At 57.0% G+C, this 24,316-nt stretch overlaps 2 protein-coding genes across 2 annotated transcripts; both read right to left on the reverse strand.

Moving 5' to 3' along the window:
- Window positions 1-321: 321 nt before the first annotated feature.
- On the reverse strand, window positions 322-15,761 carry LOC119096422 (solute carrier family 25 member 36-A). Its single transcript, XM_037219325.1, has 8 exons — window positions 15,341-15,761; window positions 13,796-14,065; window positions 13,271-13,449; window positions 9,131-9,255; window positions 6,616-6,725; window positions 5,364-5,464; window positions 1,893-2,079; window positions 322-1,045 (listed from the first exon to the last, which is right to left on the reverse strand). The coding sequence occupies exons 1-8, from the start codon at window positions 15,379-15,381 to the stop codon at window positions 946-948; spliced, it is 1,113 nt and encodes a 370-aa protein (XP_037075220.1). The 5' UTR covers window positions 15,382-15,761; the 3' UTR covers window positions 322-945.
- A 1,773-nt stretch (window positions 15,762-17,534) lies between these two features.
- Window positions 17,535-20,258, reverse strand: LOC119096669 (zinc finger protein 425-like). The gene is made up of 4 exons (XM_037219561.1): window positions 20,188-20,258; window positions 19,047-19,247; window positions 17,912-18,612; window positions 17,535-17,713 (listed from the first exon to the last, which is right to left on the reverse strand). Exons 1-4 carry the CDS (start codon window positions 20,256-20,258, stop codon window positions 17,535-17,537), a joined length of 1,152 nt encoding a protein of 383 aa, XP_037075456.1.
- Between the last annotated feature and the right edge of the window lie 4,058 nt (window positions 20,259-24,316).

Here is a 24,316-nt window from a genome sequence, read left to right on the forward strand (position 1 = left end):
TCACCGCCCACCACCTGGTCCCGTGTCTAAGTTCGCCGCCCACAACCAGGCCCCATGTACAAGTTCACCACGCACCACCAGGTCCCGTGTCCAAGCTCACCACCCACCACCACCAGGTCCCGTGTCCAAGTTCACTACCCACCACCTGGTCCCGTGTCCAAGTTCGCCACCCACCATCTGGTCCCGTGTCCAAGTTCACCACCCACCACCTGGTCCCGTGTCCATGTTCGCCGCCCACCACCTGGTCCTGTGCTTAGTCCGAGCGACTGCCTCTCGGACGGCGCCAGCAGCGCCATCTTTATCTGTGACCTGTCATCCCCCGTTCGTGTGGCGCCTGCAAATCTCTTTTTGCAGATTTGTCAACGTGTTCGCCTTTTTCCGCGCCTGCATACCAGAAGGTAGCTGTCTTTTCTCTCATGGTATCGCCTAGCAAATCTCCGCGTTCGCGTGCGTTCCTGTCCACGTTTAGGGTTCTAAAACCAACGAACAAACAACACTCATTCGCTATTGCTCTCGAAAATTCATTTCGATACAAAATTCGGTACAAGTAAGCGCATCGTAAAGCGGGGTGGTCACTACAACACCAACAACTAGCGCCGCACATCCCCTAGTGGCGGCGGCAGCTAAACATGTCGCCCCGGCGACGGCCAGATGTCACCACCGGCGGCGGCGGGGCACCGTGTACTCCCAGGGCGCCGCTCGCCGCCGCTCCCAAAACAGCCAACAACCCGACATCGTTGAACAGACAGCTGACCGCGCAGGTCTGCGGAGGGCCCGGCGCCGGCGGCGCGCGTGACGGGGCGCCAGCGTCGCTGGACTACGGCCGCCCCGGGCGCCGTCACCCCCACAGAGCGCTATCACAGGCGGCCACTATCACAGTGCGCCGGCGGACAGGCGACACGCGCAGGCGGCTGGCGCGCGGCGCAGCGCCGGCGCCGGGGGCCGCTACGTGCCGCTCCTCTGGGCGCTCGGCTGCGACACGTCGTCCCCGAAAGCCGCCTCCGCGTCCTCCTGGTACAGGCCGTCCTCGCCGCCGGACGCGTCCCTGTCGGCGGCAGGGAGCTGTCAGTGGCGGCAACACACAACTGGAATCCGACGACGCCCCTCAATGACAAGCAACCAGACCGAGTGTGGGCCAACGCAGTACAGGTAAATCGCTCAATGCACGTTTTTGCTCTATTTCGGTAGTCTGCTTCCATTAATTACAATGTTTTGATCGGTTACTCCGTTTAACTGGCAGGTACATCAGGTCCAACACGCATTCTCCATTTGTCGGCACAACACAACGGTCCCTCCGACGAGCCGCCAAGGTCACAACTAAGCACTTGAGTGCAACCCCAGTGATACGAGTTGGACTTCCGGCTGGTTGTTCAGTTGTACGGATAACGCCGGCAGTTGTTGAAGTTGTGCGATAAGGCACGGATAAGACACACAGGAAAAGCACACCACACGGCAGCACGCCGAGACCGTCCGGGGAAAACTGCCGGCGGTAGACTAACACGTCGGCTGGCACCCCGGTTGGCAGCCCTCTCACCAGCGGCCGCCGGGCGGCCCCGGCCGCTCGCCCGGCAGCGGGAGCCGGCGGAATTTTCCATGGCGTGCCAGGCGGTGCGTGACGTCAGGGGAGGCCGGCGCCGACCCGGCCGCGGCACAAGGCCACCCGTGTCAGGGACCCTGGCCTGGCCCGTGCGGGGCCGCTGCGCAGTACTGTCTGTCTCCCACCCCATCACTCGCGCCCGCCGCCTGTGACGGCCTGAGACCGCACACGACCGGCTCGGGGCGGCCCGCCCAGCTCGCAGCGGTCGGTCGGAGCAGACGCCGGCGGCGGCTGGACCGGGAGCGCGGCCAGCGCGGCCAGCGCCGCGGCCGGTGTCCGCCGTCCCCTCACTCACCTGAGCAGGTACACCACCGCCTCGTAGGTGGACATCATGATGGCCGTGTTGGGGATCTGGCGGACGAGCTGGGTGCCGAGGCCGCGGTACAGGCCGCGGTGGCCTTCCTCGCACCACACCACGTACAGCGTCTGGAAGAAGCCGCGGTACTTGGTGCCCTCCTCGCGCAGCCGGGTGCGCGCCACCTCTGCAACGGAGAGGCGGCGCCCGTCAGCCCCAGGTCAGGTCACACGCGGCACGGCCAGTTGGGAAGGGGGACGGGAGGCGGGTGAGTCGCAGCTACATTCGGTCAGTCACCTTGGCAGTGGGGGACGAGTGGGCGTCGGCCATGAGTCATACGGCATTCGCCTGTATACCTGACGCCCCCGCCGCCCCACATATGCTGAACTATTGCCGTCGCAACGAGTGCCTCACAAAACCGGTTCTGAACGGGGTTTGCTATTCCACGTGGCTGGCAGCCAGCCACAAGGTAAGCGGCAAACAGCCAGCCGTGCGCCCTCTGGTAGACGCGTCGCCTTTCGAAGCCTTCCCAAAAACAACATGGCAGGAGGTCAGCGAACGGCGGCAGACTTTACACACGCCGCGTAGCTCGACGCATGGTATATCATCAGCACAACACTCGATGCGCTGCCGCTGTCAAACCGGCCAACAGCGCTCAATACCAGCAGAACGTTCGGCCAGCTCGGCGGTAATATTCTCGGGCTGGTTCCGTGACGACCGAAAGGTATACACAAGCCCGCCGTCCTTCAGAGTGTATGCCAATGCATGCGTACCCCCATCTCCAGACAGATTCGCCTACGATTGTGACACATCTCCACACTGCATCCCAAGCCGCGGCGCTCCAAGCGAGCCGAGCAGCTTTGTATTATGCATGCGGTGCCGAGGACCATGCCGCTATCGATGTCACAAACCACCGCCCGCCAGCTCAGGCGTCCGCGTCACTGTCGGCCGCAGGCGGCTCACCCCGGAGGTCGCTGAAGATGGCGGATTTTCAACGCGAGCTCATGAACCTGATGCCATAGCATGCGTCACAAACGGCTCAGCCCGAGGATGTAGAATTGCATCAGTGCCCGACAGTTCGTGTCGACGAGAAGAGGGTTTTCTGTCCACTGCCTCTCCCAAGAAGTGTACCGTTGCATCAGACTGTTGGGGTTGCATGTCGACGCAAGCTAATGTTTGTTTTGATTATCCTGGTGCCGATTTCCCCAGCCATAGATCGGTGAAAAAATCTATATCAAACGAGTCCACGCCCAAACAGCCTCATTTTTAGTTGGGAGCATAAACAGGTCGACAGGTGCTGGCCATTCACGAAGAAGTGCGAGGTTATATAAACGGGAGCCAGCGCAGCCGTCGGCCACGAAGGCCGGCCCGCGACAGCTGGCAGCACATGTGTGCCCCGGGCGTATCAGACAATCCGACGGTCAGCCCGGCCACGTGACCCACCCAGTCTGCCCCACCCCTGCCTCATCCCTCAGATGTCCATTTCGCCCATCCTTTGTCAGTTACTACACACAGACTACGGGGACGCTGCAAAGCCAGTCTAACGCGAAATCAGGCAATAAGATATGATGCATTCTCTTAATCGCACATCGAACGAAAATCGTGCGGATTCCCGGCAATGAACGGATTCTGTAGAGCACACATTTAGCGGGCCCGAGCGACCGCCTCACAATGTGAGCAGGGCACTGGGCTGCGGCCCGGCGCGTCACGTTGTTGTCCGTCCGGGGAATCCGTCACGGGACGTGACGGCAGCGCCGGCCCGCGGGGCGACCCCGTGATTTTCCATCACTCATACGCCCCGACACGTGTGACCGCAACGACCCGCGCGGAATGTCTGATTCACCAGCCTGGTGACGGCAGTGCGCAGAAGGCCTGCGCTTTTCCGTCACCCCAGGACAAAACAGCTGGAGATAAACACACTTTGCAGCGGCTCTGAGGCCGGCGACTGAAATGGCGGCATGAAAAACGGCAGGGCGTAAACCACGCCCACCCGGGTTCAAACCGCCATAGCTGTTTTCACCGAACTACACACCGCGACAGCTGTTTTCACTAAACCATTTGCGTTGATCAGGACCAACTCAAACAGACCGCAACCGTGGGTTCAAAAGGGTCCAGTTGCTCGAGAATAAACCCGTTCAGACCGCATGCATGAATTGGCATGGGTTCAGCTGCTCGAATCAGGACCGATTGTCGGAGCATTTACAGTGTGGGGCCTAGCGCACCGTTCCCGTTTTCCTTGTACACAAAGTTCGACTAGCACAAACGCCAGCCTGGAATGAGTCCGCCCGGGCGCCCGGACACTGCTTCCGCACCCGGCCGCGTCCGGCCGGCTGAGCTAGTAGACGACAGAGATAACCCATTTCGGTAGGGTGCACCGCTGCTATGTAAACGGAAGGTCTGGCTTGTCACAGCTGCCGGCAGGACGGGTCCACGAGCGGCGCTGCACGCCCGCGCCGCGTCGCAACGGTCGTGCCAGCCAGGCCACGCGTGTGGAGCGGCTCTAGACACCAGACGGCCGGCGCGCGCCCGGCAGACGCCGCCCGACCACAGCAAGGTCGGCTGACGAGGCCAACAGACTGACGCGGAGGCGCGGCCGAGAGCGCCCGGCAGACACAGGTCTGCCAACGACGTCAAGCGCGACGGGGAGGAGAGGGGAGGGGCCCGTAAACCTTCACCTTGAACCTACACAAGCCTTCCGACGATTACATAACTCGAGCTCATGTTTACAATGCCGCCGCACGGCGTCCACAAATACCCCACAGAACGCCGCATCGCAAGATTTCAAGCCTAACACGCCACAGCCTGTCCTCGATCCGGGCGGCGCAGCTCCGACGCGGCCCGAGGCGCTGCGGTCACTGGTGCCGCCCGGCCCCGCCCCGAGGCCCGGCCACCTCCCACCTGCCGCGCCACTCCACTACATTCGGCCAGCGTTGGGACCGGCGGCTGTATCGAGCGGGGAGGCCGCGCCGAGCGGTCCGACCACAGCGCAGTCGGGGACGCCCGGCGGCGACGCGTCCACGGCCAAGGTTCTGCGGGCGGCGCCCGTTGCCGGGGCAGGAGCCGTGCGTCCACCGCGGTAACAGCCGGTCGTCACGAGCGTGGCCGCCTGCCGGGGCGCCGGGCCACCGATCGTCGTCCGGCCTGAGGCCAGCCCGACTCCAGCCGTCGGCCCACGCGTCTATCAGCCGGCTCACCAACTTAACACCACCCGGCGGAAAAAACCGGTTATGCCCGGATATTTCTGGATTGTTCCGACCGTAGCCAGGAGTGAGCCGACGTACGGGAAATGAAAATCCGCCCAGCGGCGCCAGCACGGACATTTTATTTGCCATTAAAGCGCTAAAACTGGAAACCCATGGCAATGACCCGCAATGCCACAGTTCTGAACTGTGATGCCAGACAAGCCAGATCATCGGACCCGCGTGTGTGGAGGACGGGACCGGCGCGGCCGGTCGGCGGCGCTGGGCTTACCGTGGGGGTAGGCGACGCTGGAGGCGATGGTCTTGGAGGCCGCGCCGGCCAGCATGAACTCCACGAAGTCCCAGCTGGTCTTCACGGAGGGATCGGCCGTGCTGCCCGGAAAACAGGCGGCCGGTCAGACGGACGCGCGCGCGCTCGGACGGCATCCGCCAGCGAGAGCGGCTTGTGACGCTTCCGCCCACCCGGTATCACGGCCATCATCCCGCGAGAGCAGCCGCGATGGTGCGGCCCAACACTACATCAGCGGCTGGGCGGAGGGCGCCCTCTGGCCCACCAAAACCAGACCAACGTAAAAAGCCGTCGTCCGTGCCAGGCGACGACTTTCGAGCGAAAACGACAGTCGCTTTATGCGGTGCGTCTCACACAGGGAATGGACACGTATCTGCGGTGAGTCTCTCATACGTCACAGGTGGTGCACAAATATTAAACACATAAAAACAAGAATACTATGCATCTCCTAACCCACAACTCATAGAACGCAACATAGATGAATTGAATTAAAGTCCCGTTTGCTGAGCGACAATAACAATCTGAGCGGTGGCCAGTGTTTGTGCCCGGATTTCACTCCCAACCTGCTGGAAAGAGATAATCACTACCAGCCGGATACGTGGGAGAAACCCCAGCCCGATATGTGACCACCTATCGACTGAGGTACGAGCTACGCGAAGCTAGTCGGGGAACACCACACACGACCGGCGACGGACGAGACCTTTACAGCAGGGCCGGGACAGGGGCAGAGGTCGGAGCCGGGCCAACAAAAGACGGGGCACGGGCCGGGACAGAGACAGAGGCCGGGGTCGAGCTGCCGGGCCAGCCTCACACAGACGTGCACACCTGCACACGGCCAGACAAAGACACGCCATTGCCTCCGAGGACAACGAGCGACGCGAGAACACCTGTCCTTCGCCCGGCGCTCCATGCCCTCGGCTGCGACAGCAGACATGCCGGCTTCGGAATGACAAACGCCGGCCACAACTCAATCCCATATGTGAAACGGAAGACGACGAGCACAGCGGCCAGCACTGCTCTGCCAGACGGATGACGCCGGCGCCGGGCGCTGCCAGCGCGCGCGCCGACCGTCGATCGTCGACCGCCGGCGGTCGTGCTGCCAGCGCACACATCGCTGCACATTCCCGCGCGCCGAAATAGGCCGGCGGCGGCAGCAGTGACGTCGGCTGGGCGCCGCCGGCCGGCTGTCACCTCCCGCCGCCGGCGCGCGCTCCCCGGTGCCCTGCCCACTTACCGGTACATCTGCAGCTGCCGCTTCAGCCGCTCGTAGATGACGAAGTGGATCATGGTCTCAGTGATGCCGAAGTACGAGGCCGTGATGCCGCGGTAGAAGCCGCGGATGCCCTGCAGGAGCGACACGTGTTACCGGCCGTCATCGTCTCAGGGGAGGCGACAGCCAGCGAGCGCCGGCGCGCTGCACACGGGGACAACGCACGCCCCAGCAGGCCGGCACCGAACGCCACCCAGGACTAGCTGACAGCCGTGGAGCGTGACAGCCTGGGACGCGGCCTAAGCAAAGAGCGTGGCGCGGCCGACCACACAAGGACGGAGATGACTGTCATAACCACTTGACATTTGCAGCACGTCTCGCGCCCGAACATGCGCATCGACGCAAGGATAAATGCATCGCCGTCGAGGTAGACCAAACTGTTTACTGACGGATGGCGCGCCGGCCTTCGACCGTTGACCGCACGTGGCGAGGGGCTCGAGGCCCCGCTGGGATCCGCACAGCCGCACAGTCCCGGAGCGTCCGACCGTGCGCGACCGTGAGGATGGTCTTCAGGGGAACAACAGCCGCCCTCCCTGCACGCGCCGCGGGGCAATGGAACGCTGCTTCGGCACAGGTGGCTTGCGCTGCGAGCCAGTGGCAGTACAAGCGAGTCAAGCCAAGCCAAGCCAATGACAGCAGGCACCAGCGGACTCCAGCATCGCGGTATCGCTCCGGGAACACTAAGGACCTAAAACGGACGAGTACCGAATGCCATACGGGGAGATGAGGGTCGGCTGGGCTTGATGGATGGACCACTCAGCCGCCAGTCGTCCGGACTGACGGCATGAGGTCCAGGCATGCTGGCCAAACACCAACTGACCGCTCTATTCCGGACTCTTAGACTCCATTTATGAGCCCGTGCGCTGCCTTTGGGGCCACCAGCTGTGCCGCCATGCCTAATTGTGCCAAAAGGACGCTTCAAGATGCGTCTGCGAGGAAAATCGGGGAAGCTAATTTAAACAATGCATACAAATGGGCACGAGACGAAACAAAATGGAGACATGACAGCTATGGGACAAAGTCAAACGATTGCATCACTCATCATATAAAGCGCTTTGGGCCAAAGTCAAAGGATTGCGTCAGTCGTCGAACTGGTACAGTTCGCAGCCCTCACGTTATTTGAGTCGCCCTGACCGCGCCCGAGAAAGGCGAACCGGCCAATAGGACCGGCCGCTGACTCGACACTCGTCCCTCTGACGTCAACAGTGGCCTCGGACGGCGGCGGAATGTCGCCAAAGCGCCCGAGGCTCCGAGAGGCGACGGCTGCGTGACGCCAGCCAGACCTGCGTCTATGTCGCGAGGTCACAAAATGGAAGACGGAGATCACTGCGCCCTCGTCTGTGGAGTATTTATTATCGCGTGATCAGGAGGTAATTTCGTCCCAGTGTCGGACACATAATATATTCCGAACAGCCCGCGTTTTCATAAACGCGAGGTTGCTGCTCTATGGACGGGTCGCGGCAATGCAGGGATCGCAAAAAAGCCTCGCGGGCGTGGTGCAATGCTTGTACTGTACTTCTCTCTCTCACATAATTACGACTCCCAGTTTTCTTATCTTATTTGCTTCCGGCGACGAAACCATAACGAATTAAGAGGAACGGACCAATCGGCGCAGTGCATACAAAGGTAGGGCTGATCAGGCAAACGCAACCGCCGAAAAAAAATTGATAACGAGACCTACATTGAGTAGGAACAGCCCCGTGCAAACACACTGAGTGGTCATCATAATTGACAGCGGCATAATCTGACCGTGAAGCGGTCTGGAACGCCAGCGGCGGACGGCCGCGCGGACGACCCGGGCATTACCCACTTCATCGCTGGGCAGCGATGCCCTTGCTTGTGCTATTGGGTGGCCCAGGCAGGACTTTCCATTCGTCTCATTCACGGAGAGGACCGAATCATAGCAGCTGTTCATCTGACGCCAGAAAGCACAGTTCTTCACAGGAGCGATGCGTCGTTCCGCGAAAATGGATGTCCGGGAAATCCGGCCGAAGTCCGCAGACGGCTAGCCTTGGCCGCGTTGGGCCCGCGGCCGGCAGCGGCGGCCAACAGCCGCACATTCTAAACAGCCGCTCAAGCCTCCGTGGGGATCACGCGCCAGCCGCGTGCTGCCGGCGCGGCGACACGTGTGGCGGCGGCCAGCCTCAGTCAGGGGCGGCGCCCCTCCCCCTACCCCAAGCTCGACGGCGGCCGGCCGACGGCCGATGCCAGCCACGCGTGGCCCGCCGCGCCACCTCCGCCGGACGTGCACGCCAGCGGCCGCTGCACCAGGACTCGGCCTGACTGGGCCGGCCGCTCGGCCGGCTGACCCTGGACGGCGAGGGAAGCGCGGCCGGCCGACCCGACCGCGCTCCGGCGGCTCGGCGGCGCTCGGACCGGGTGCCGCCCGGCCGGCGACGCCGGCGCGGCCGCTTGGACGGGTCGGGCGTCGGCACCGGCCGGCCCTCGCGCGCAGGCAGACGGCGGGAGCTGCCCTCACCTGCTGCGAGTAGACCCGGTAGATGCAGTCGGAGAGGCGCAGCCGCTTGCCGAACTGCTGCTGGTCCAGCTGCAGGCGCGTCTTGATGAACCAGATCGGGTTGGTGAGCGTGCAGGAGGTGAACCCTGACAACGGGACGGACAGGGTCACGGATCGGGTCATCGGGTCATCAGCGCACCCCCAAATCCCGTTTCCACGCCACCGGGCGGCACGTTACTGCCTCGCAGGGCCCTACGGCCAGGTCACGGTCGGTCAGGGCGCCACGGCATTCTCACATGACTCTCCCACACCGGTTCAGAGCAAAACAGGAACGAAGCGAACCAGCCAGCACTAGGAAATGGCCGTATAGCCAAGGCGATCCAGTCCATTAAGGGGGCTTCCTTATCAGCGCCGAGCTGACAGATAACTATTTCAGTGACAGACTGTACATGGTCTAACGATTAAGACATCGTCTCATGATGACATGCAACGAGTTGTCAAACATGCACAATGAAAGCACTGTTGCTCTCCAGCGGATCGCGATCTGCCCAGACATGCACGGCTGGGAGGGAATCGCTTGTCCAGCACTGTGTGCTTCTGGTAGCTGAGCTGCGCGGCAGCGACAGACGGAAGAGATCAGTACCGGCAAAACGGCGCAGAAGGCGTGCCGCGACTCGAAAATCCCGAGCCGGGCCTGACACGCCATGGCCGATTCCATATTGATCCAGCGACTTAGCCATTGGGCGGAAATTAGAGAGAAAACCGGCTCTCGTGGGATACGGAACAAACGTCCGATGCTTCCGACTGTCCATTATGCCGGCCGGTGGTGAATGACTGTCCTCCAAACAACAGAGCTGGTCAGAAAAATAATCGTGAAAAACGTCGTGCGCATGATTTTCGTATCAAACAGTAAGTTCTATCAACGCGGTGGACGGTAGGAACCGCTTCTCAAAATAAAAACACCTGCAATGAACTCCTATTGCATGTTCATATTAAAAACAGGACAAGCGCACAGTGTCCCCTGCAACATTTATAAGCTACGAAAGCACCAATAAAAGATTCACCTCTGCAAAACTTTGAATTGCATTTGACCTTCCAAAGTTTTCTTTTGTCCTTTCCCCACAGCGGACGGGAAATTATTATCGCAAAAGGGACCTTTTTGACCCCGATCGAGTCAGGAACTTAATATTGTCATGACACATTTCAAGCACGCTTACCGCGCACTCACCTCCCCCATGGCCCATGCCGCGAACAAATTTGCTAGCTATCGCGCCATGGGCAGAAAGCTTTCTTAAAAAAGGAAAATGCGATGTTCACCAAGGGGGCAGTCATTCATCTTCACCAATTTTAGTTAGAAACAATTTCGCCGTACGTCCAACCCCTCAAAACTCAAATACATCCAGCACGGAGTGCCCCCCCCCCCCCCCCCCCTGGCCGACATCTCCGGTTCGGTAGTTAAGCTGCCCGGGGGGCAGCGCCAAGCCAGAGCCGGCTGACCGGGCCAGCGAGCCGCGCCATTGGCCAGTGGTGGTGAGCGGGCCCCGGCCAGCCCCCGGCCGCAGCAGCACCCGTCTAAACACAGCGGCAGGCACCCGCCGCCATACACCGCCCGACCTCGGTCCGGAGCTGAAGGACACAAGGTGAACATGGCGCCCAGGAACCGCCCTCCCTTCCGGCCGGCGACGGAACTGAGGAAGGATGGGGCGAGGGGCAGGGGAGGGCGAAGGACGCGTTCTAAAACCAACTCGCAGCGTTTTTGCTGCTACTGCGGCTCCTTCCGCAACCTCTTATTCTATGTCTCACATGCGGCAAGATAAGAACAGCATGAAATGTCCTCTGCGGGCACAAAGCTGCGTACGGATTTCCGGGGACGGGACAGACCGGAAGACAGGAGTCGGTACACGCGAGGACAGCCCAGACGAAACCGAACCCTCCCAAACGGTCGCCGTCGGAACTGAGTGGTCCTCACGTCTCACCGACACCGAGGAATTCGGCGTCCCACTGGCGTGGCGCGTATCAAAATAGGCGGCTTACAACAGTATGCGCGACCCAACACAACTGCAGCAGTGCGCGTGCTCCAGCAGCACAGCCCCGTCTCTTTGCGCAGTAACTGTTACAAATACTTGTGCTGTGTTATGCTGCATGCACCATGCAACCGTGATAGCCTACGCACTGTGATGATGACGATTGGAGCTGAAAGGCATGCCGAAGTCCGATGTCACGCTGTGTCCAAGCCAAGCTGTTGACTATTTTGTTTCGACATATGATTATTGATATTTCAAGCGATCTTAATTTTCCAAGCAGAGCTTCAGACCGTAGCAGTGTTGGAACTACAAACCAGCCGCCCATCCCACGGTATCAGACCCACCCGAGAGAGGACGTATCGCTCATTGCGAAACAAAGACCGGCGACACCGGTTCACGCAGACGAACAGATCCCAGCACAAGGCCATTTCAGATCCGTAGAGTTCAACGCTCCGCCGACAATGGGCACATTTAACAGCGTAGAAATGTGGAGCCAGTCTCCGGACACTAGATCGCGACCTCCAGGACGATGGGTGCATTCATGCTGTTACAATGCTCGTCACGCAGCAACCCTAGATCTTCAGATGCTAGTCCCAGCGTACGTTTAAGTAAACTCTTGCCGGCGAGACACGGACTCGTCTGGTGCACAGTCGACGTTTTCCTTTCGCCAGTTAGCATAAATGTTTACCATTCGGCCGCCGCCAGTATATACAACATTCCCGACTCCGCTGGACATAACCGGACATTTCTGGATATGTTCGCCGCGGTGTACTATGTCCGGGGTGAATGAGATCACCGTCCGGTCCCAGTAGTTTTCCAACAGCTGGCCGATACGTGGACGCCCGTCGGTCAGCCGGACGGCCCGAAAGGGGCCCTCAGCGGCGCGCCAGGGGGCCGCGGAGGGGGAAGGGCCGCCCGAGCTGGAGACCACTGCCGGGGGCGCCGACGTCCAGGGCTTGCTGTGCGCGCGGGAGGACGGACACAGCACGGACGGGCCGCCCCTCACAACGGAAGTTTACTGTGTTCCGGAAACACTCAGTCCCAAGGATCGACTGCGCTAAAGGTTCGGAACGATTACGAGGAATTGGGCGCATCGAAATGCGTGTCTGGTCCAGTGCATACCAAGCTGCAATATACTTATATTTTCATACAATGTTCATGCAATGCTTTGACCTAAGAACGGACCCCCTGCGTGAAAATGATGCGTTAATGGCGACTATATTACCTGTATTTTGGTTTCAAGCGTCACTGCCGATGTGAATTGAGTCGCACTACTTCAATCCTTTCGTCGTTTCAGTGGTAATATGTCAAGATTTGTAGGGTTAGAATGAAGCAATCATAAACCAAATATCTTCCGCCAGTTCCACGTAAATAAAATGATTAATAGTAGGGATAATACGGAACCTGCAAATAATGAGGAATTCATGACAGGAGTAGGAACAATTCGTGCAGGACATCGATTGTCTGACGTCCCCCGGTGTTTATTTCTGAGAGAGCATAACCAGAAAACTGATAGCAAGAAACGGCTTTCAATCCCAACAAATCGCGCACTAGTGAAATTTTGTCATTTGCTTGTTTTTGCTTCCGGCTGTAACAACATACACCAAAGCGAGGCCGTAATGAGATTTTTATCACCGTATACTCGCTTCACATGGGCTACAGGCTAAGGTCAAAATGTTGTGAAATTGCCAAAGCATTAAGAGAACAGCTTACTGTGAAAAAATGTCTGAAATGAATCAGGAAGTATGATGTGTCCGTCTGTGCCCCGCTACAAGCCAAAAAAGAAAAAAGGCTAGCGAGCGCAATGGCGAAGGGCGTAGCATAAGGGTAATAGATGCAGCCAGCAACAGGAGCCAACGCAAGCAACAGCCAGGACGGGAGGGTAATTCGCACAGGACAGGAAAGTGGGCCAACAAGCCGCGCTTTCCAGTTGTGTAACTGGCGTCCTACGAGCGTCGCCCGGGTCAGTACCGGATCGCTCGTGACAAGTGTGACGTGACAATCAGCTACTGCGGCCAGTCTCGTCACGGTAGAGAGCAGCGAGGTAAGCCAAAAAGGCCGCCAGCCCCGAACCCGGGTCTTGTGACTGTGAGAGCGCTCTTCCTCCGCGCTGCCGCAGCTCTGGAAGGTGGCTCACCTGCACACATCGCCGAAGTCATGTGCACGACGGGAGACTCGGGAGTGAGGCGACGGTTCAGGAACTTCTTGGAGTTTTGGTAGGCGCAGAAATAGATGGCTCTAGAAGGAGCGACTCCAACCAGGTTTGGACCCAGTCCCTTGAAGAGTGCATAGGGACCCTCTTTTTCCACGATAATCCTGCAATGATTGCCGCATGTTAGGCACTGCATAAAACCGACATAACCTACTGACAATACCCATCGATTAACCTAATTATTATGCAAGTGCTTGGTACCTAACAGAACTGCCGCACCTGGGCCGAATGAGTGGCACTAGCCGCTTGCGCGCTTACACACCGCCTTTCCCTTTTGCATTTCCATCGTCGACGATATCTACTGGTCGGGTAGACGGGTTCTTTCCCTTGTGCGCAGCCGCACGCCGCCTGGTCGTGCCGGTGCGCGCGGCACCGCTTGTGACCCCGTCCGGGCCCCGCACCTGATGCAGCGCAGCGCGGCGCCGCGTCTGACCCCGTCTGATCCCGCACCTGATGCAGCGCAGCAGTCCGGCCGACCGGCCGGACCGCTCGAACGGTGGGCTGACGATGAAGTGGGCGTCGCGCGACGGCCGCACCGCCGCCGTGGAGAAGTGCGAGCGCTGACTCCGCTGCACGCTCTGGCACGTCACCGCGCCCCGGCCGTACGCCTCCGACGCGATCGACGGCACGTGGAGGTCGAAGCCACTCTGCGAGGACTGCAGCCGGGTCTTGACCACTTCCAGCGGGCAGGTGGCAATGGCACCCATTGTGCCGCCCATGCTGCAATAGGATTGATAACTGTAACTTCCAGCGGGCAGGTGGCAATGGCAACCATTGTGCCGCCCATGCTGCAATAGGATTGATAACTGTAACTTCCAGTGGGCAGGTGGCAATGGCACCCATTGTGCCACCCATGCTGCGATAGGATTGGTAGCTGTGACTTCCAGTGGGCAGGTGGCAATGGCCCCCATTGTGCTGCCCATGCTGCAATAGGATGGATCATTGTAACTGGTTGGTTTGGCATTGTTGGTCATTTTTATGACATAGAGAAGGGCACTAAGTTTTGTTTTGCTTCTCAGCTATATTCCAGAATTCTTAAGAAATATTTCATAGAACTGATGAATGTAGAGTTTCCATAAACATGTAATGCAAGAAAAGGTGGCATATAGCACAGATTCTTATTACTCATGAATGATGATGATAATCTATCAGTGTCTACTTAAACAACTCAATTTCTCCACATTACTATAAAAATAACATAATGTGTAAGTACAATACCAATCCTATCAAGTTCAATGGCTTGGCTGTAATCTCCTAGATGTTTGTCAGATTTGATTTTGCCCTTTTCTCTATTTTGCTATGACAGCCACTTTGCTGTTAATGCATATCCAGGGGTGTAGGTTCCTTTTCAGTTTGGGGGCTTCAACCTCTCCCCCCCCCCCCCCCCCTCCCAACATGGACTTAATTGACCCCAACTTTGTGTAGAACATGGGCAAAATCCAGGAAGAAACCTGTTTTTGGAATATTCTGGGGGCAGGTTAGCTTGCTTTTTACAGTGTAGCCCACTTTCTCTGCCATATATTTTGAGGAACCATGCCCCTAGGTAAACCTGCTTAAGCTACATGCTAAATCCCTGCCAAAAATGACCCTATGATGAGAAAAACTGCTCTGTGATGCCCAGAGTATAATAGCTATCCTAGGCTAAAATGATAATTACTACTAGAATGTTTTTATTCTTGTCATGGCAGCCTTACATAATGCAATCAGCACCCATATCAGTCAAGGTCAGGTGGTGATACATCACATCATTCAAGCAGCAAACATCCAGTGCCTTCTAGGTGCTGGATGGATGCAAATCAACATAATGTAATGCAGTGGCAGAACTCCAAATGCCAGATGCAAGAAATGTAGGTGGGTCATCCACAAGTCACTGCTGAATCAGTCATGAAATATCTTGAGCCTCATGCCAACATTCTGATTTCGGGAAAATGGCCACATACCTGACCAGCACTAAAACCATGCCCACAGTGAAAGCCAGTATACCCATTTACTTACCCTCCAGCAAAAAGATGCACCAACGTTTCTCGTGTAGACATTTCTAGTTTCGCGCCTGCTGCACGTGCAGCAGGGTGAGAGAATAAACAGCGTCTTCAAACAAACTCACAGCCACTGCAACTTCCCAAGCGATTTTCCATCAACTGATGGCACGGTGGCCTGGGTTTGCCTCTTCTACCACTTCAACCAAAAAGCACGACCTTCTTTTCCAAACTTCCGAAACACCGGATGCGGATCCACTGCCCCAGCGCGCAGGTGTTGTCCGGAGGTAGTCACACTCGATGACACATGTTGGACGGTGGCCACGTTAACGCCTTCTGGTCGCCGACACCACCCGCCCGCCCACAGCCACCAGGCCGTCAACGGCCCTACTACGAAGCTCGCTGGAAATAATCGCACGCCAACCCCTCCCAACCACTTTTCGTTCTGCGCTGGCCCCTGCGCGCACCCGCCGGCGTGCAGCAGTCACTACTGTCCACGTGAACAGCTTACGCTGCAAACAGAAAACGATCAGCCATTGGGTACCGTTAACATGAGAGCTGTTATACTTCTTGTGATTGGTCTACAATTCAGCTTGTTCACGTGATCGCTATTTTGGCGGCATACGTGACGCGCCTCTGGCTATTAGTACTGGCGTTATAAATTATGGAGTCGGAATTGTGTAAACATGTCAGTATGATGCATGTTATGGGTTTTTGGTAAGTTTAAACTTCAGGATACTAATCATTTGTAGCACTGATAATTTTTTGTGTAAATCTTACCCGAAAATTAATCTAAGATGACATAACTAACATAAGTTTGGTTACAGATTTCTTGGAAAGCTTTCCGAAGTGTTGTACATTTTCCAGGACAGTATTTATCGGCAATGTCTATCACAATGTTTATGTGTGCTTATGGGGACTACCGGATAATTTTCAGGCCATGGTTCGTAAGGAGAATCTTTTTTCACCATGCCTATCTATGACCGTTTGCTATGCTTGGCGCATGCGATACGAAACTGAGGGACTGTTGGAAGCGGTTTGAGGTGCATTATAGTGGGATGTCGCGTTGTATCCCCGTGCTAAAATTCATGCGGGCAGTGCGTCCAATTCGGATCTCCTTCATATTAAGCTGAATCCAGATGTTTTAAGCTCCGTATCTAAAGTAGACAGCATTGAAATCATTGCTGCGGTGTCACCGCTACACCAGATTTTTTGGACATAGGGTGTTGTGGCCCGGTCCATGTATACATACTCCTGTGCTGTATTTGAGAGGCTCAGTGGCTGTTATTGCTCCAGATGCTCCATCAGGTTTCAAACATCAGCTGGCTCTATGATATGGTTGCATTTGAAGGGAGATTCCCAGTCAATAAAATAGGTACATAGAGCATGGGCAATGACTCAGTTGTGCATGGGTAATAAGAGGCATTGCCAGTATTACATGAGCACCTTCTTACCCAAGGATCCTACAGAAGTATAAGAGATGGGATAAGAGCTATCACAACTATGGAAATACTGCAGTGGGAAATCATGCATACTTGCAGAAGCCTCAAACAGGCCCCCCAAGGTAAAACTTGCTTCACTGTGCCCCCCACCCATAGGGATAAAGTATTTCCATGAGTCAAAAAGAGACCACAATTAGCAGAATATTGGTTATCCATGCATGGCAACTTAAGTTTTCAAGTAATCATTCATGTGTGTTAAGGGCATTACACTTCTCCCCACTAGCTTTTTACACCTTGAGCACACACACACACACTTGCATGTAATCTTAAGATTGTGTTATTGTCTGTTTCAAAAGCAGTTTCAGGCAAAAATGCTTTGAAGAACATATGAAAAAGCTGAAAATTCAGTGCAATGCAAGCTGGTTGGGTGGTGCAGTAAACAATGAATGAGCATTTTGCATAAGGCATGTTGGTATGGTTGTTGGCAACACTGGCATGTATTATCTATAACATGGTCTGCAAACATTCACCATGAACATATGATATGGGTTCCACACCTTTGCTGAACAGTGCAGTAGGCACACTTGACAGTTTTCATGCACTGCATGCACATCATTGTTCTGCATCCATGCATACAGCCATGTTATCACCTTATCACCTTTATCATTATCACCTTCAAACTGGTCCTGCACCAGGGAAGTGGCATACAAGATGGGCAGCACATCCTGCACTAACATTCTCACTCTTGAGCCATGCACAAGTGTGTCCACCTCAAGAGAATGCTTCTGAGGAGGTGGGTAGGACATCCCGCACCAGCACGCCCACGTCTGCACCATCCACCAGCAGCAGGACAGGTGCACCATTGGCGGACAGCATCTCAGCTGGCGTCGCTACCAGTCGGTCCACCTCGAGCGGTGCGGCGGCCGCGCTCTCGGGCGCTACCGACGGCGCTGTGCCAGGCAGGAAGGCAGCAGCCGGCGGCGGGTCGTCGGCGCCCAGCAGGTCATCCTCGGCGGCGGCCCCCTGCTCGGTCCGACACTCGGCGACGGGCGGCGAGGCGGCCGGCGTAGGAGCGTTCTGCCGTTCCTCCTCCGCCGTCGCTGCCGGCTCCAGCAGCGTGTTGGGCCGCCGGCCGATCTCGGGGAAGCGCCGCTCGGCCTCAGCCACCTTGAGCTTGTGCTTGCTGTACAGGTGGCGCTTGAGGTCGAGGTTGAGCTCGTAGAGGCGCGGGCAGAGCGGGCAGCGGAGCGTGCGGCCGTTGCGGTGGCGCGCCAGGTGCACAGTCAGCTGATACTGCAGCCGAAACTCGGCGCCACACACGTGGCACACCTTGGCCGCGCCGCCGCCGTGCGCGCGCCGGCGGTGGGCGTCGCACGTCTGCTTGAACTTGAACCGCTTCTGGCAGAGATCGCAGGCGAAGCAGCGCTCGGCGCTGTGCGTGCGCAGGTGGCTGCGCAACCCGCTGCGGCCCGTGAAGACGCTATCGCAGTGCGGACACTTGTCGGCGCGGCCGGCATGCAGCAGCAGGTGCTTCTGGAACGACACGGGGAACTTGAAGCGCTTCTCGCAGACCCGGCAGCGGAAGCCGGCCGTCTTATGTTTGTAGAGGTGCGTGCGCAGGTAGTGGAGGGAGCAGGTCTGCGTGCAGTACGGGCAGCGGACGGCCGTGCGTCCCAGCAGGCTGAGCTGGAGGCGGCGGGCGCGTGTCTCCAGCCGGCGCACCAGCTCGCCGTACACGGCCGCCACCGGGTCGGACGCGTCCGGCTGCTCCGGATCAACCGGCGCCGAGTCGTGGCTGGCGTTCATGTGGTCGATGAGCTGCTCCTGTCGGCTGTACATCTGCAAACAGCTGTCCGACCCGGGCGGCGGTGTCAGCGGACAATATCGACATCATTCGGAGAGCGGCAATGAAAGCCTCCAACGTGAGGCGCGACGGCCCACCAAAACGCACCTCGCGGAGGACGGAATAGGGGGTGTCACAGTCAATATCGCTGACTGGCAGCCGACGCGCGACGAAAGGTCGGCGTACCCCAAACTGTTCTGGTGCAAGATGTTGTGCGTGAACCCTTTGTCCTCCATACGTAGACGAGCATTTATCCGCATCCCCGACCCCTAGTATCAGCCTTGTCACAACTTCGAGTGCATTGTCCACACATCATTGCGACCTTTCCCGCTGCGTTAGCGAGGCAAGTACTGCACTAGCCGCACTAAGGACCGATTGATCAATAGGTCGACGATCCTAGCTCGATTCCGCCTGACCGCAGTCGCGTCCCGACCACCCACACGATGCACATGTAGTTGGACGTGTGGGCGGACACCAGGTGGTCGGCCGCCTCGGCGGGGTCGGCCAGACTGACGTCGCAGCAGCCGCAGTACAGCCGGCCGGCGTGCTGGGCCGTCACGTGGCCGGCGGCGTCCGAGGCGGCCAGCAGGCAGCAGCAGGGTGGACACCATACGCGAGCCGCCACGGGCTGCTGCTCCTCGCTGTCGGCAGCGGAGCAGGGTCAGCACAGAGGTCAGCACGCGGGCACCAGGCACGGGACGCCACGGGCCGCTGCCCCTCTCGCCGGCAACGGAGCAGGGACACACTGAGGTCAGTAGCAGGCGGGCACCAGGCGCGGGTTGCTACGGGCCGCTGCTCCTCTCCCGGCAGCGGAGCAGGGTCAGCACGGAGGTCAGTAGGCGGGCACCAGGCACGGCTCGCTGCGGGCCGCTGCCCCTCTCCCGGTAGCGGAGCAGGGTCAGCACACCATGAGCCCAGCAGGGCGAACACCAGCCACGGGCTGCTGCTTCTCGTTGCTGGCAGCAGAGCAGGGTCAGCAGTAGCCCACGCCACATGAGCAGTGAAAATACAGACGTATAAGTGCAGTATGGATTATTCCACGCTACCCCAACCATCAGTCCAATCTTTGTCCCACTTCCAATTTGATTTATCATCACAGATCTAGACGCATCACATCTAGACGCTGTTTGGTATTGGGGGCTATCTTGCGCTCCGCACAGTAATCTGAGTAGTCTACTTCGGTGAACTTATCAAAGAAAGCGTGGGCGAATTCGGACCTATTCAGGCCGGGGAAGGCGCGACTGGCTCTGACCAACACACTACGAACACCTGGCAATGGTAGGTCAATAAGGTTGGGGGAGGGCGGGTCTAGGGAAACAAACTAACCGTTAAACGAAGAGAACTTCGGATCGGGTTTCGACAAAAGCACTTAAGAATTCTAGATCACATTAAACAGTTCATACAGGTTATGCATTTGGCTCCTTCTCCTAGAACATCAAGTGGCCTCGACGCATCACGCAGCACTTCGCCTACAAGACTGAGGGGTCACCCCACCCCCAGGGCAGCTCAGGTCCCGTGCTACTGCCCTGAGCACAGCCGGGTCCGGCCGCGTCCCACCAAAGCGGGCAGCCTCATCCCTACCTGGCCACCTTGTGTAGCCGCTCCACGTGCAGCCGGAGGTTGCGCTCGGTGCGGAACGAGCGGCGGCACATGTGACAGAAGCGGCCGGCGGCGGCGGCAGCGGCGTCCGCGCGCGGCCGGCCCCGCCGCGCCGCCGGCGCCACCTGCCGACAGGCGTCGAAACAGTGCGGAGCGCGTCTACACGCGGACGGCACGGAGTCCGACCATGCTGCGTGCTCTTGAGCACATAGGACGCTTCAACAGGGAATTTATGTGAACGCTCAGAACTGCTTGGATGAAAGATAACGACACACAGCTTGGCTATTTGCCATGTCCTGTTGAGCTTAACCTGTTTACCATGATCTCTATCAATCATTGGAAATTAAAAACGGTTCATTTGTAGAAATAGCGTGACCTGTGACCATGAACTGTGATCATCACCCGCCTGTTTTCGCGTCAAAGGACAAATGACAGCAACCCGCCGTCTTCAAAATCCGGCCCATTCGAACGTAGGTACCCTCCGAGGTAAGGACATCGCGAAACCATTACAATTGGACAATGCATACCGTTTTCCTTGGTACGTCCAAACATGCCTCCTCTACGTCCTGCTCGTCCTCCATCATGGTAGGTAACACCCTCCTTCTGGTTCTGAGGGACCAGCTGGGCCGACCGCCTGTCCAGTCGCGGTCACTGGGGTCGTCTGGTGTCCACTCCTCCTCCTCCTGCGCCTGCTTCACCCCAGACGAGTCCCTGGCGCGCAGGGCCGTTAGCGGCAGGGGCCGGCCGGGCGCTGCCGACCAGTCGTCCGCACCTACAGGCGCACGCCTCCCCGCATCGGCCGACACGCACGCCGGCGCCGGTGAGCAGGCTACATGCCCGTCCTGTGGGGAGCTGCGCTCTGCGAATACAGACGCTGCGTCGCCTGATGACGACAATTCTGCCGCAATGTCCTCCTCTGAATCACAGTGTGTCGCTTTCCTCTCCTCCGATGCAAAGCTTGTCCCTGCATGAATCACCGGCTTGGCCGACGCACGGTCTGCCGCCAACGCCCCCGTCTCCACACAGTCTGTCGGGGAAGGGGCGCTCTCCTCTGGCGGGACGGCGTCTGTCGCGAACGCGTCCTCTACAGCCACGTTGTCCACCACGATGACGCCGTCCAGGGCGGCCGCGCCGAACGCGTCAGCCACCAGCTGGCGCACGAGGCCGCTGAGGTCGAGTCGGCCGCGCGCCGCCAACGCGCAGCAGGCTGTGTACGACACCTCGGCCGAGTCGGCGCAGTGGCGGAGCCGCACTCGCGTGCGCCGGCGCGCCGCCGCCGCCGCCCGGTAGGCGTCGCTGACGGCGTCCATCGCCGCCCGGTACGCCACCAGGCGTCTCTGGCAGGTGAGTAGGAGGGCCCGGCACGGCCGACAGACGGCGCTGACGAGCGGCCGCTCGCGGGCGGCGCCCGACAGCCGCCGGCGCACCTCGGCTAGCGCGCGGCTGTCGCTCAGCACTGCGGGCAGGCCGCCGGCCGTCAGCGGTCCGGCGCCGCGGCTGTTGCAGAGCAGGCAGAGCCGGGAGAAGGCTGGCAGTGTGACCAGCACCTCAGCAGACATGGTTGTTGACCAGGCACGACCTCAGTGTTTGGCAAGACCAGGCACCTGAAACCAGTAAGCAGATATGGCCCACAAATCTGCGGACAGAACATTTCTAGGGATTATATTTGGATGCAAATGATTGATTGAAATCCAATGAAGGTATCAGTGACAGAAAAATGATAATGTGATCAGCAGTCATTGGGCCAGGAGCATTTTAAGGCCATTTTTGCTTGTGGGACACCACAGACATGATTATCAATCCTTTCTTTAACTGAGGAATTCGTCCCTATCCCACAGCAACACAGACCATGTATTACCATGACCAGGCCATACTCCCTGTATTCCACCTCTTCCATACAATTATGATCTGGACATTACAATATAAAATGTGAATACCACCAAGTAGAGTATCAACTCTACAAGGCCTTATCAATATGTCCTATTCAATAGAGATGCAGATATTCACTCCAGATCCAGGAGTGAATCCAGGCTTCTTGTGCTGGAGCTGAATCCAAAGCCAACAAGTAGACATGAAGCTAAAGCCAAACAGTATGAGGCCAAATATAAATTCAGTGGCTTAAAATTGTGCATACTAAACCCTGAAAATGAAGTCAGCAGCTTTAATCTTAAGAATTAGGCAACATGGAGGCAAAGCCACACTTATCAGAACATCGCTAGTGTAACCTCACATTTTCTAAAAACAGCCCTAATTAACTGGGTCTAATTGAAACCCTTGCAATATTGGTATCAGTAGACAATGGTATACAAGATATGTTTTATTATTTTTCTGGCTCTTTCATGTCTCAAACTTTCCACAAAAGCCCAAATTAAAGGGAATGTTTCACATTTCACCATATTTAAGCACCAGAGCTAAGGAAACAACCCTACTTATAACTATTTCCATGCTTTTTAAGTACAACACTGTTCCAGAGAGCACACTTGTCAAGTAAATATGCCTCTCAGTGTTTCATGGGTTGATTGCCATCACACTTCACAAACATTGATTGAAGCCAATTCACAGCCATCATATCAGGAAATCACACTCACAAATACCAGGTATGAATGCCTCAACAATGATGTTTGTATTCACCTTGATCACATTGCTTATGGAAAGACAGAATTTGAATAACCTTATTATGACATCCTAAATGACAAGGTGACTTTGAAATGCTCACCCCAACATACCTTTCCCTGTTTTCAAAGGTATGTCACTCAGAAACTAGAGGGGCTTAGGCCTTAAGAAAAGCAGGATTACAAACAGCAGCCAAAAGTCTTCAAGATGGCTATTCGAAGTTGAAATCCCATAAAGTGTGGAGCACCCCCTGTTAAAAGAAATCGATGATAAAAATTATACAATTTGCTATCTGTAGATGCGCAACGAACTTCTGAATACTTCTATAATCTTCATTTACATATATCTGCCATTAAATGACGATGAAAAGGGTTATCGAAGTCTTCACACCTTCCACACAGTTCGTACCGGTATTCTCCAAAATGTTACTTGAATGCAAGACTTAAATGGTTCTAACCCTAGAACTCTCTTGAAACCATTCCCGACCAGAAGCTTAACCTCATTTCTTTCAAAAACCATACCAACAACACCGTGCGTTTCAGCATACCCCCACCAGGCCCGTAACCTTCGCGCCAATGTTTGTGATCTCTGGATGTAAATAAGTGTTGTCGTTGAATGTGGCGCAGCTGTCCGAGATGTGCTTTACAGTCCCAGCTGATGATGACGTCATTAGCGACTCCCCTTGAAGAACGGTTCGGCCCATGGCTGGAATTGGGCTGAAGGGTTCACCGTTCGATACTGGGGTTTTATACATCCCCTTCAATTGTCTTAATGTGAGCTCACATCATAATTCTTCATTTTCCCCTCCATTTTCATACACAGGGGCGGATCCAGGGAGGAGGACACGGAACCATAACAAGGAGCTTCCCAAATTGGGGGCCACATTGTGTTTTGGGTACTCTGTTTGAATGGAAGGCCCTGTGAACTTGTCGGGGCCTATCTGAACGTCTCCTCGGCCGCAGTGGATTGTTCGAGGGCCCTGTACATATGTTGGATCTTGGCGTTTGAATTTAGGGCACTCCTGTCGAGGGCCATGTGATAATCTGCTTGACTACACTAAATCTTTCGGGGCCCTCCGCACTGGGTTTGAGGTACTTCTTATTTGAATGGAGGGCCTTACGCTCTTGTCGGGTTCCTTCTGATAAGCTGGTCTGACACATTCCAGTACTCGGGGGCCATTCACATCGGGTCTTGGGTGCTTCTATTTGAATGACGGCCCTACGCTCTTGTTGTGAGCCATATCTGTTACTCTGCTCGGGCACGCTCAATCATCCAGGGGTTTGTCGCGCACGTCACTGTCTACTGCGACGAAAGAGAAAAGGTGGCAGTAGTTTCTCCTTGTTTTCTTCAGTTGACAACCCGAGCCCCCGTGCAGTGTGACACAAGCGTAATCGCCTGCACCTCAGGACTCGGGCTGTCAGCCGGCTGGTTGCGGCCGAGTGGCCGGGACTAACACTGCTACGTTGGTCGTGCTGGTCTGGTTCGAAACATCGGTGCC

Source organism: Pollicipes pollicipes, unplaced genomic scaffold, assembly GCF_011947565.3.
Source record: "Pollicipes pollicipes isolate AB1234 unplaced genomic scaffold, Ppol_2.1 Scaffold_4295;HRSCAF=5057_pilon_pilon_pilon, whole genome shotgun sequence".
NCBI lineage: Eukaryota > Metazoa > Arthropoda > Thecostraca > Pollicipedomorpha > Pollicipedidae > Pollicipes > Pollicipes pollicipes.